The sequence below is a fragment of the Squalius cephalus genome, assembly GCF_949319135.1.
Source record: "Squalius cephalus genome assembly, chromosome: 2".
NCBI classification, from domain to species: Eukaryota; Metazoa; Chordata; class Actinopteri; order Cypriniformes; family Leuciscidae; genus Squalius; species Squalius cephalus.
The window spans coordinates 11,015,210-11,029,306 of record NC_137123.1 but is presented as its reverse complement, the minus strand read 5'-3'; the positions used below and the strand labels follow the sequence as shown (position 1 = coordinate 11,029,306).

Here is a 14,097-nt window from a genome sequence, read left to right as displayed (position 1 = left end):
GCTGGGCATTTATGCAGATTCACTAACCAACAACATAAATCGAAGTCAGAAAGAAGGATTTTAGTTCAGTGATCAAGTTCAAATGATGATTGTCATAATATAACCTACACCATCAGATCACTTTTTTTTTCTTTGTTTATCTGTCAGTTATAACTCAGATACAGCAGCCAAATAAAATCTAAAGTAAACATATAATGGTCTAGAGCCCAACTAAAGCAAACAGCCATCACCTTAATGGTAACTTACAATTTGTGATTTTCTCCTTCAGTGATTCTGCTTGTTAACTTCAGGAGTCTTCAATAATGTTCAATCATCACTAAATTAATCACTTAATTATCTCATTAACTTAAACACTCTTGAGTGTGGACTCATACACTCCCAGGAGTGTTAATTTAACACTGGAGTTGTTGCTGTGTACAAAGAGCCGTAGTTAACTGACAAGCTGAGCCATATCGCATTAAGTATCGCTGGCGATACGTCAGCGATATTAATGCGATATGGCTCAGCTTGTCAGTTAATTACGGCTCTTTGTAGTAAATGCCGCTTCATCTGAAAGCAGGTGATGGCGATTTACTACTAATCAAGGAACCGGCTTTACTGACGAGATGCGCATAACAATCTCACGATATATATCGCACAGCCCTAGTCAAAGGGCTTTCTGTCCCTCCATTGAAAATGTATGTACGGTATAGGGCTGGGCGATTTAAATCGCGATATTGTTATGCGCATCTCATCAGTAAAGCCGGTTCCTTGATTAGTAGTAAATCACCATCACCTGCTTTCAGATGGAGCGGCATTTACTACAAAGAGCCGTAGTTAACTGACAAGCTGAGCCAAATCACATCAATATCGCGGACGTATCGCCAGCGATATTTAATGCGATATGGCTCAGCTTGTCAGTTAACTACGGCTCTTTGTACACAGCGAAACATCCAGTGTTAAATTAACACTCCTGGGAGTGTATGAGTCCACACTCAAGAGTGTTTAAGTTAATGAGATAACTAAGTGATTAATTTAGTCATGATTGAGCATTATTGAAGACACCTGATGTTAACAAGTAGAATCGCTGAAGGAGAAAATCGCAAATTGTAAGTTACCATTATTGTGATGGGTAGTTGCTTTAGTTGGGCTCTGACCCTTTTATGTGTACTTTAGATTTTGTTTGGCTGTTGTATCTGAGTTAAAATTGCCAGTTAAACAAAGAATAAAACGTGATCTGATGGTGTTGGTTATATTATGACAATCATCATTTGAACTTGATCACTGAACTCATTAAATTCCTTCTTTCTGACTTCGATTTATGTTGTTGGTTACAGCATAACTGTGAATCTGAATAAATAGCCAGAATTTTTGTTGTAATTTAAAGGATTTCTTAAAAGATGTTTAAAAAGAAAACCATTCTTTTAGGCACACACAGATGTCAAGATTCAGTCTATGCATCTCAACAATGGTGAGGAGCAGAATATTCAATGAGGAAAAGTAAATTACATAGACAATTCAGATCATAATTTATTCATACCGCAATGCATGATGGGAGCCATTAATGAGTTGTGATTGGTGGCAGCCACTGCAACATGCTTTATTATTGTCACCATTGTTGAGATTCACAGGGTGATTATTGATGTCTGTGTTTTAAATGAATATGTCTGAATAGGCCGCTGTCAGTAGCCTAAAAGAGGCCTAGAAATAGGGTTTCGTTCCACCAAGTGGGGCACTACTTTTTTTTTTGCTCAATATGTTCAACGTTAATAAAAGGTATCCAAGCAAAAAGTTCTCCACGCATTTTCCTGCAGTTAATGAGAAAAGTGTATTTATCGGCGCACTATATTGATTGCGTATTGAGACGTCTAAAATGGTTGAGCTCGATTTTCAACCAATCAGCATCGAGAATGTAAGTAGGTCACAGCCGAAATCAAGCCAATATCACTACGCACATGTAAACAGAGGAGGACGTAAGCAGCGCATCTTCATCTGATAGCGGCGATCAAGCTCGATTAACACCCGTAAAGTGTATTCTTCATGTCGGAAAAGATGGTGGGAAAGGTCCGCAGCCCTTTACTGAAGTCCGATGGGAAAAAATCAAGCAATGTGCGTAGGAATGGCTCAAAACGTCGGACACTACGGAGCTAACGTTAGCTATTGCTAATAAACATGTTGCCCTCCTGGACAAACTGGTCTCTGATGTCCCAACAACTACGGGTTTCACCCGGCCTGATATCGGCCTTTTATAGACAAAAAAAAAAAACCCGCTTGACTTGTGTGTATGTGCGTGATGGGTAGGTAAAGGGGTCGGGTTAGTGTGTGGGTGGGTGTGTGTGTGTGTGAGAGAGAGAGAGAGAGAGAGATGGGTAGGTTTAGGGGTCAGGTTAGTGTGTGTGTGTGTGTGTGTGTGTGTGTGTGTGTGTGAGAGAGATGGGTAGGTAAATAAATAAATCAAAATTAAATCTTGTTTACAATAATCATTCCTGTGAATATGTACATGTAGTGCAGTTACTGCTCGTGAATGCAAATTAACAATTCACCATTAAATGTGTTATTTTTAAAAGTGTTTTTCTTTGTATACTTTTGAGTTTAACTTGGAGTGAGATTTGGGGGGGGGGGGGGGGGTTTGCAAAAAAAAAACTTACATCACAATAAGTGTATTGTGATTGTCAAAACATTTTAGTAACTAAACTGAATTTTGACAACATGTTACACCCAGTCAACACTATGATCTCACAGTGATGTCACCATGTGGTCACAACGTCAGCAATCTGAGTTCACAGTGATCTAAAAGTGTAACCTCACAGCGCTCTCACTGTGTGCTCAAACTATGACCACAATATGAGCTCATCCCAGCTAGAAATGTTATTGTTCTATGAATGTTTTGAGAGCATTATGTTATGTTCTTGTAATATTTTCTGTAGCTAATTTTATTTTTGTAACCAGAATGTTCTCCTAAAAGGTAGGATAACACTCTCTATAAACATTTCAAACATGTTTAGTGATGACATTGATAGAACATTATCCCCCCTAACATTCTTAGACAGTTATAGCGGGAAGTTTCGATGTTTAGAAATTATGTTTAAGAGGTTTACATGTTGAAGTTTGCTTGAAGAGTTTGGTTTGGTCACCATTGTAGAGGTCAGTGTTTGCTGTAGTTGGGCTCTTTGGTCTTGACTAGGGCTGGGCGATTTAAATCGTGATATTGTTATGCGCATCTCGTCAGTAAAGCCGGTTCCTTGATTAGTAGTAAATCGCCATCACCTGCTTTCAGATGGAGCGGCATTTACTACAAAGAACTGTAGTTAACTGACAAGCTGAGCCAAATCGCATTAATATCGCGGACGTATCGCCAGCGATAATTAATGCGATATGGCTCAGCTTGTCAGTTAACTACGGTTCTTTGAACACAGCAAAAACTCCAGTGTTAAATTAACACTCCTGGGAGTGTATGAGTCCACACTCAAGAGTGTTTAAGTTAATGAGATAATTAAGTGATTAATTTAGTGATGATTGAGCATTATTGAAGACACCTGATGTTAACAAGCAGAATCACTGAAGGAGAAAATCACAAATTGTAAGTTACCGTTATGACGATCAATGGTTGCTTTAGTTGGACTCTTGACCCATTTATTATTAACTTTAGATTTTGTTTGTCTGTTGTTTCTGAATTATAATTACCAGTAGAACAAAGAAAAAAAGTGATCTGATGGTGTTGGTTATGTTATGACAATCATCATTTGAACTTGATCACTGAACTCATTAAAATTCTTCTTTCTGACTTCGATTTATGTTGTTGGTTAGTGAATCTGCATGAATGCCCAGAATTTTTTATATAATATAAAGGATTTCTTAAAAGTTGTTAAAAAAAAAATTCATTCTTTTAGGCTCACACAGATGTCAAGATTCAGTCTATGCATCTCAACAATGGTGAGGAGCAGAATATTCAATTAGGAAAAGTAAATTACATAGACAATTCAGATCATAATTTATTCATACCGCAATGCATGATGGGAACCATTAATGAGTTGTGATTGGTGGCAGCCACTGCAACATGCTTTATTATTGTCACCATTGTTGAGATTCACAGGCTGATTATTGATGTCTGTGTTTTAAATAAATTTATCTGAATGTCTTTTGATCAGAACAATGTTTATTAAATATTTTGAATTATAAGTAAAGTGCTGATAATCATAGGTTGAAGAATCACTAAACTGCTGCTAACAAGTTAAACCAAACTATCTCAATAAGTTTCCTTTTTCAGATCACAGCATGATTATGTCAAAACATAACCAGCACTATAAGATAACATTTTACTTTGTTCATTTAACTGTTATAAATCAATAACAGCAGTCAAACAACAGTAAATATTAAAGTAAACATATAATGGTCTAGAGCCCAACTAAAGCAAACACCCATCACCTTAATGGTAACTTACATTTTGTGTCCATCCATGTCCAATTACATTTCTAGCTGGGGTGACTCACATTGTGTCCATAATATGAGCACACAGTGAGTGCACAGTGCGGTTACACTTTTAGCTCACTGTGAACTCACATTGTGGTCATATGGAGAGATCACTGTGAGATCAACGTGTTGACTGGGCAATGTTTATATGGTACAATTTCTGGTAAGCTAAGTTTTTTTTTTTTTTTTTTTACAAATTTCTTAAAGAAATTTCACGATTTCAATTCAATTCTTGTGATTTGATTTAATGTTGACTCATTTGGATAAATATTAGGTACACAAGATAGGCGTTCATTTTTCTCAAGAAAAATAGGCTACACACAGACAGCCCTATCAGCTGGTAGTATTATTTAAGGTTAAAAATAACTCAAATTAAATATGTGTTTTTTATTATAATAACAACTTTATTTAATGATATAAGTACAAATATAATAAATATGTAATATAGTACACATATTTAGCAAAATACTCTCTATAGCTCTTTTTCTAGCCAACTAATGTGCCTATATTATGGTCAATAAATGGCTTTCCTGAGAATGGATGTGTGGTGTGAGAGCGTGTGAAAAGTGTAAATTGCATGAGTCTCACGGTGAATGCGTGAGAGTTGGGAGTTCTGTTATTATATTTTGGCTTAATTCTATTTGTTATTCAGATTTTACCTCAAATATTACCTTTGAATTGGAACAACATAATGAGAAGTAATTGGGATGTTAATGTTACAGTAGAAGTTTTCTTGATAATCTTATCATGTTTACTGTCCCTAGATAGCAACTTCAGGTATATCACACATTTCAAACTGTTTTAAAATTTCAAAATTTTATTTTGTACTTCAAGTGGTAATTCGGCATTTTTGGGTTTATATGATAACAGGTTTGAAAGTGCAAAATTCCCTATGTTTTCCCTTTTTTTCAAAATGGGCACCTTTAGCATAATTTGTCTCAAAAACTGCAAGATTGTGTGTGGAGAACTTTTTCCTAAGGAATCTCTATATATTTCTGATATTAAATATGTGGAACGAAACCCTATTTCTAGGCCTCTTTTAGGCTACTGACAGCGGCCTATCTCTCTCTCCTCACACATACTCACACACTAACCTGACTCCTAAACCTATCCATCTCTCTCTCTCTCTCTCTTTCACACACACACTAACCTGACCCCTAAACCTACCCATCTCTCTCTCTCCTCACACACACACACACACACACACACACACACACACACACACACACACACACACACACACACACACACACACTAACCTGACTCCTAAACCTATCCATCTCTCTCTCTCTCTCTTTCTCTCTCTCTCTCACACACACACACACTAACCTGACCCCTAAACCTACCCATCTCTCTCTCTCTCTCTCACACACACCCACACACTAACCCGACCCCTTAACCTACCCATCTCTCTCTCTCTCTCTCTCTCTCTCTCTCTCTCTCTCTCTCTCTCTCTCTCTCTCTCTCTCTCTCTCTCTCTCTCTCTCTCTCTCTCTCTCTCTCTCTCTCTCTCTCTCTCTCTCTCTCTCTCTCTCTCTCTCTCTCTCACACACACACACCCACACCCACACACACACTAACCCGACCCCTTAACCTACCCATCACGCACATACACACAAGTCAAGCGTTTTTTTTTTTTTGTCTATAAAACGCCGATATCAGGCCGGGTGAAACCCGTAGTTGTTGGGACATCAGAGACCAGTTTGTCCAGGAGGGCAACATGTTTATTAGCAATAGCTAACGTTAGCTCCGTAGTGTCCGACGTTTTGAGCCATTCCTACGAACATTGCTTGATTTTTTCCCATCGGACTTCAGTAAAGGGCTGCGGACCTTTCCCACCATCTTTTCCGACATGAAGAATACACTTTACGGGTGTTAATCGAGCTTGATCGCCGCTATCAGATGAAGATGCGCTGCTTACGTCCTCCTCTGTTTACATGTGCGTAGTGATATTGGCTTGATTTCGGCTGTGACCTACTTACATTCTCGATGCTGATTGGTTGAAAATCGAGCTCAACCGTTTTAGACGTCTCAATACGCAATCAATATAGTGCGCCAATAAATACACTTTTCTCATTAACTGCAGGAAAATGCGTGGAGAACTTTTTGCTTGGATACCTTTTATTAACGTTGAACATATTGAGCAAAAGAAAAATTAGTGCCCCACTTGGTGGAACGAAACTGAACGATACAGCTCACGTACAGCGGCCTAGAATGTCTTTTTGATCAGAACAATGTTTATTAAATATTTTGAATTATAAGTAAAGTACTGATAATCATCGGCTGAAGAATCACAAAACTGCTGCTAACAAGTTAAGCCAAACTATCTCAATATGTTTCCTTTTTCAGATCACAGCATGATTATGTCAAAACGTAGCCAACAATATAAGATAACATTTTACTTTGTTCAGTTAACTGTTATAAAGCAATAACAGCAGACGAACAACAGTAAATATTAAAGTAAACATATAATGGTCTAGAGCCCAACTAAAGCAAACACCCATCACCTTAATGGTAACTTACAATTTGTGATTTTCTTCTTCAGTGATTCTGCTTGTTATCATCAGGTGTCTTCAATAATGCTCAATCATCACTAAATTAATCACTTAATTATTTCCTCAGCCCTAAATGCCGCTCCATCTGAAAGCAGGTGATGGCGATTTACTACTAATCAAGGAACCGGCTTTACTGACGAGATGCGCATAACAATATCGCGATTTAAATCGCCCAGCCCTAGTACGGTATACTTTCCATGTCCAGAAAGCTAATAAAGACATCATCAAAGTAGTCCATGTGACATCAGTGGGTTAGTTAGAATGTTTTGAAGCATCGAAAATACATTTTGGTCCAAAAATAACAAAAACTACGACTTTATTCAGCATTGTATTCTCTTCTGGGTCTGTTGTCAATCCGGGTTCACGACTCCGCAGCACAGAACATATTGTCACGCAGCGGCACAGAAACTTTTTATTCACACATTATGAACAAAATGTCAACAACGGAAGACTTGTCCAGCCAGCCTTACATGTTCGAGCCAGAGTCGGAGCCGGAGCGAGATGAAAATGAAGACGACGAACCTGCAGAACAACGTCTTCATATGGATGTATCGCAATGGTGTGTTACTGTATTTACACATGAAACTTTGGTCTTCCGACCTTTTACCACCGTGACGATTTATTTTGATTAATATGTGCGAGGGAGAGAGAGCAAGACAGCGTCTAGTTTGGAGACGGTGTCTTGTTTACACTTTCGCCTGGCTCCGAAGAGAGAGAGTGCGCGCGCGGCAGTTCATCTACATTAGACGGTGTAATGAAGCGTGTGGGTTACTTCCAACAACCGAACATTTTAACTTACCCTCTTGTAACTTCTGCATCTTTTAGCTTGGACTACAAAATCATAGCGAGAAAAAAAATGGTGGATTGCTCGAAGTGTTGGGCTGGAAGTCAATGTCCTTATTTGGCAGTTCCGCTGCAAATACTGTGACGTGATAGTTCAAAAAACGTCATAGATAACAGAAAAATTGGAACAGGTTGAAAAATATGACCAAAACAGAATATAAAGATGTCAATGAAGCACCTGAAGAGAATAATTTCAACTTTTCTGTACTTCTAAACACTCCAAATATGTGTGTGTAGCAGTGCTGGGCAACGCTGGTAAAGTTGAAATGACAAAACATTTGTTCAGTGTACATTACCTATTTCAGTCGTCACCGGTGAGACAGATGAAAAGGCCAAGTACAGTCTTAAGACATCTAAAAAATAATTATAAATACAAATTAATCAACATGTTTAGGACACAATAAAATAGTCAAATAAACATATAATATAAGCTTGTACTTAAAATAATAGTTCACCCAAAAATCAAAGTTCTGTCATCATGACTTTTTCTTTCACAGAATATTGTATTGTCTATCCTAGAAATTATTATTATTCTCACACATCTTTTCCACTTAATGAAACTCTCAAGACTTTTCTGTTCAAACTAACAAAAAAGCTCCATCATTTATCAATATAAATTATTGCATGAATGACCAAATGATTCAGGAATTTTAGAGGTTTCAACAGAAAGAAAAGTAATATCTCCCAAACGGATCCTAACATGCAAACAATAATTTGTGATTGAGTGACTTGCAGAGGTGTATAGTCCAGGGGTCAGAAAGTAAAAGTCCTGCCATATGTTTATTCCACACACACAGCAAAATCCCCAGTGTTAAATGAACACTCCTCAGTGTTTTCCTGGGTCATGGGTGGATTAAACATATGGCAGGACTTTTACTTTCTGACCCCTGGACTATACACCTCTGTTAATAACCAATAGTTTGGTCAGTTATAAGTTTAGTCAAACAGATCTTTATAATACAACTATATAACTTGATGATAAACATCTAAATCTCTGCTAATTCTCAAAAAGAGCTTCTGCAGATGAATGACAGAAAAAAATTCAGTCTGGTTTGAAATAAAGATCTCATGTCTTTCCAGTTTATTTCAGCTGTGGTTGAAGTCAGTTGTATTTATTTTGATTCTCTTTCTTCAGTGATTCTGCTAGTTATCATCAGGTTTCTTCAATAATCGAACAATCATCACTCAATTAATCACTTAATTATCTAATTAACTCTAAAACTGCTTCTGTGTTTCTTTGAACACTGCTGGAGTTTCCCTTATGAACACTGAGCGATGGTAATTCAACACTGGGGAATTTACTGTGTGAAGTGACGTGAAGGATAAACCAGATCTGATTCATTACATCAGCATACAGACACAAAGCAAAAAACACTGTTTAGACTTACACAGAATAACAGAGATGAGAGGATGAGGTTTTATAAAACCTGAAATATGAAAAAAAAGTCAATAAAACACTGAAATTCTATTGGATTATTGGAGTCTATTGGAGTCTGAGAAAACTACATTCATCATACATTCACAGTTCATAAGGTTTTTGGGGCGATGAGAGGCAACCTTTAAACACAAGAAGAATACTCACCTTCATGAAAGGAAACCATTGTCAGTTTATTTCTGTTTATCCACAAACCAGTTCAGAGGACGAGTTTCCTTTACAGTTAGAGAATAAACAAATTAGCCATTGCTTTTACGCATGCATAAGCTGTTTTCTCTTGTTTCAAACACACATGTAAAACATTCCCACAGCATTTAATTTTGGATCAGAGTTCAAATTGAGACTTTCAAAACCGTTATTGTCAAGCACAATGCAATAAAGGAAGAAACAACTTGATCAATTTCTCATAGTTTATGAGGTGGCTATTGGCTAATTCATACAAATGACCAACCCCTGACCCCGCCCCTAAACCAACCCCTGACCCCGCCCCTAAACCTACACCTGACCCCGCCCCTAAACCAACCCCTGACCCCGCCCCTAAACCTACCCTTGACCCCGCCCCTAAACCTACACCAGACCCCGCCCCTAAACCAACCCCTGACCCCGCCCCTAAACCTACCCCTCACTGGGGTTTAGACAAATCAGTGGTCCAATTAAATAATGTTCTGTTGTTTTCCTAGAAATTAAGAATCAAAAGTGCTCTGGAGTTATTCATGAAGTTTCATCCTTGAAAATGTTAGTAAGAGTCCTGACCTGGTCAAAGCCCAAATTACTCAGCTATAACTACACATAAATCAATTATAACTACACAACTGTAACACACACACACACACACACACACACACATTAATACATATATCTGACATAAAGAGAGTGATGAGGATCATTATGAGCAGAAAGAAGATCTTACCTGATATAATCTGATATACAGTGATCATCACCCGACATGACTGACTGAAGAAAAAGTTTGTGTGTGTTGAGATGATATAGTGAAGTTATTTGTCAATCATTCTAATGAGGAAATATGAAACCAAGTCCAGTGTTTTCCTTCCTCAAATATAACTTTCCACACAATATGTGTAATTTCCTCAGCTCCCCCTTCTCCCTATTTTTCTCAGATCGATGCGACCCGGCATGGATAATCCCAACATTCCCAACAGTCTCGTCCATCCCTCAAACTCAGATAATTGACTCGCGTCATAAATATATTGTACATAGACGTTGTGATTAGATTCTCTGATTATTTCACAGATATCTACAGTTAAGACTTTCGTATGTTACATTTTAAATAGATATGTTGCAAAAGATGTCTTAATTTCATTTTTCATTTTCATGTATGTTACATTTTAAATATGTTGCAAAAGCTATTAATGACAAAACTGCAAAAACGTGTAGATTGATAGAAACACTAAAGCATTTAATTCTCATTTAAGTAAAGAGAGACTCACCTGATATGAGTTTCTTCACCCAACTAGACTGACTACACAGAAATATGTGTGTCAGAAGATTATATGACCGTTCTCTGTTCATCCAATGAGGAAAAAAACAAAACAGATTTTGTCAACCCTTCCTGATAAAATTCAAATTAATATTCAAATTTAGACGAATTAATGAATTCATGAATACAAAGATCACATTTCTAAAAACATGGTACATTTGCTTTAAAGGAGATTAAAAACTTACTATTTACTATAAAATTACTGTTTTTCTCTCTCTATCCTTAGACCTTTATATCATCTTAGACCTTCATATTTGCCATAATGCATATTTTCGAAGACAACCACAGCTTCACATTCATCTTCAATGTTTAAAGCCCAAGTTTGACCAAAGTGACCAAAATCATCATCAAACTGCTCTTCATTACAAACTTCAGCATGTCTAATATTCATGACCGGTGTGAATAGATGAATCCATTGTTTCTCCATTGTAAAATTCTGTCATAGTTTGAATAAGTCCACAGAGTCTGTTTATGCAAATATGGAAAGCATGAATAGTTCTATAGAAACATACACTCAAAAAAAAAGTATGTCTAAACATAAGATTTATGTATTTGAATTGCATAGAGAATTTCCATCCATTTGGATTACATAGTTTTAACATAAACCAATTAATAATCTGAATGTAATTAATATTTTTAAGTCATATATAAATGAAATATATAAGATTTATGTGTATTAATAAACTGAATGTGACTCCTATATGTCAGTCATATGTAAATGAAACGGGTAAGATTTACATAATAGTACACAGAAAAATGCCCATGTTAAATTAACACAGATCAGTGTTCATATGTGTGCACACTACAGAGTTAAAGTACCACTGAAGCAGTGTTAAAGTTAATGAGATAATTAAGTGGTGATTGAGCATTAATTATGAACACCTGCTGTTAACAAGCAGAATCACTGAAGGAAAGAGAAACACAAGAACTACAGCTGAGTTTAGACACAGCCTCAGATGAAATCAACTGAAGACTAGATGTACCGCATGGCGGTACAAAATATGACCGCCGCTCAGGCCTGCACTGGCTTTCCACAAAAATAAATGACGTGGAGCAATTTGGCTGTATTGCGTGTTTATGTATATACCTAAAAAAAGCGACCAGACGCCAGAGGATGTTCGCAAATCAAACAATGATTTGTCTCAAAACAGTGATTAAAAAAAGCTGTGATTGGATGATGACAGGTGTCGGTGATCATTCTCAAGTGTCGTGGTCAGCACTGCTGCTGTTGCTGTTGTATCAGTCAGTGGTTTATCAGCTTTTCAAAAAACGGGACACGGAGGTCACACACGGGACAAATAAATTAGGCCCAAAACACGGGACGTCCCGCCTAATTCGGGACAGTTGGCAACCTAGTGACAGTATCATCCTAAACCAGCAACCCTTTGCTCAACACCACCATCTACAGGCCGATGAGTGTACAGTCACTAAATGTGCACATAAATGAATTTATTTTATACCCCCCCATGGATGAAATTCTACGAAACTTAGCATACCCCCAGAGGATGTCAAGATAATCATACACATGAAATATGGTGCAGTTCTGAACATCTCAACTGAAGATAGGGGCGATTAAAGCAGAATAATATTGCATTTTCATTTTTTATGGGAGGGGCGCAAATCACAAATGAGTGATTATGGGCTAGGTTGATGTGGGCCCTTAAGAGCAACATACCATAAAAATTTCTTCATCCTCGGTGCCACGGTTCAGGTAGTTATTTAGGAAAAACTGCATTTTTTGGGTTTGGGGGGGCCCAGCGCGGGGGGGGGGGTGGCCCCCGGAGACCAAACGAAATTTTTCCGTAAAAGTCTAGTGGGGCTACATGCCCACCAAATTTCATGTCCCCCGGTGTTTCGGTGTCCCTGGTATCGTTGACGAAAAAATTCAGTAGATGACGAAAAAAAAAAAAAAAAAAACTTTGACAATCGATTATGGGCTAGGTTGAATTTCGTTTGGTCACTTAATTATCTCATAAACTTCAACACTGCTTCAGTGTTAATTTTAACACTCTGTAGTAGGGCTGGGCGATTTAAATCGGGATATTGTTATGCGCATCTCGTCAGTAAAGCCGGTTCCTTGATTAGTAGTAAATCGCCATCACCTGCTTTCAGATGGAGCGGCATTCACAACAAAGAGCCGTAGTTAACTGACAAGCTGAGCCATATCGCATTAATATCGCGGACGTATCGCCAGCGATAATTAATGCGATATGGCTCAGCTTGTCAGTTAACTACGGCTCTTTGTACACAGCAAAAACTCCAGTGTTAAATTAACACTCCTGGGAGTGTTTAAGTTAATGAGATAATTAAGTGATTAATTTAGTGATGATTGAACATTATTGAAGACACCTGATGTTAACAAGCAGAATCACTGAAGGAGAAAATCACAAATTGTAAGTTACCGTTATGACGATCAATGGTTGCTTTAGTTGGACTCTTGACCCATATATTATTTACTTTAGATTTTGTTTGTCTGTTGTTTCTGAATTATAATCACCAGTTGAACAAAGAAAAAAGTGATTTGATGGTGTTGGTTATGTTATGACAATCATCATTTGAACTTGATCACTGAACTCATTAAAATCCTTCTTTCTGACTTCGATTTATGTTGTTGGTTAGTGAATCTGCATAAATGCCCAGAATTTTTGATATAATATAAAGGATTTCTTAAAAGTTGTTTAAAAGAAAAAAATTACTGTTTTAGGCACACACAGATGTCAAGATTCAGTCTATGCATCTCAACAATGGTGAGGGGCAGAATATTCAATTAGGAAAAGCAAATTACATAGACAATTCAGATAATAATTTATTCATACCGCAATGCATGATGGGAGCCATTGTTGAGTTGTGATTGGTGGCAGCCACTGCAACATGCTTTATTATTGTCACCATTGTTGAGATTCACAGGCTGATTATTGATGTCTGTGTTTTAAATGAATTTATCTGAATGTCTTTTGATCAGAACAATGATTATTAAATATTTTGAATTATAAGTAAAGTGCTGATAATCATAGGCTGAAGAATCACTAAACTGCAGCTAACAAGTTAAATCAAACTATCTCAATAAGTTTCCTTTTTCAGATCACAGCATGATTATGTCAAAACATAACCAACACTATAAGATAACATTTTATTTTGTTCATTTAACTGTTATAAATCAATAACAGCAGACAAACAACAGTAAATATTAAAGTAAACATATAATGGTCTAGAGCCCAACTAAAGCAAACACCCATCACCTTAATGGTAACTTACAATTTGTGATTTTCTTCTTCAGTGATTCTGCTTGTTAACATCAGGTGTCTTCAATAATGCTC

At 37.1% G+C, this 14,097-nt stretch overlaps 1 protein-coding gene across 1 annotated transcript in view; it reads right to left on the bottom strand.

Moving 5' to 3' along the window:
- LOC307149098 (uncharacterized protein) overlaps positions 1 to 10,793 on the bottom strand; it is a gene marked incomplete at its 3' end in the record, with an annotated part of 59,540 nt that extends 48,747 nt beyond the window's left edge. Inside the window, exons 1-4 of the mRNA XM_079855166.1 lie at positions 10,731 to 10,793; positions 9,430 to 9,497; positions 9,236 to 9,274; positions 8,144 to 8,200 (exon numbers count right to left, since the gene is read on the bottom strand). Coding sequence (XP_079711292.1) covers positions 8,144 to 8,200; positions 9,236 to 9,274; positions 9,430 to 9,448 — 115 coding nt within the window. The 5' untranslated portion in view covers positions 9,449 to 9,497; positions 10,731 to 10,793. The remainder of the gene's footprint in view (positions 1 to 8,143; positions 8,201 to 9,235; positions 9,275 to 9,429; positions 9,498 to 10,730) is intronic.
- Positions 10,794 to 14,097: the final 3,304 nt, after the last annotated feature.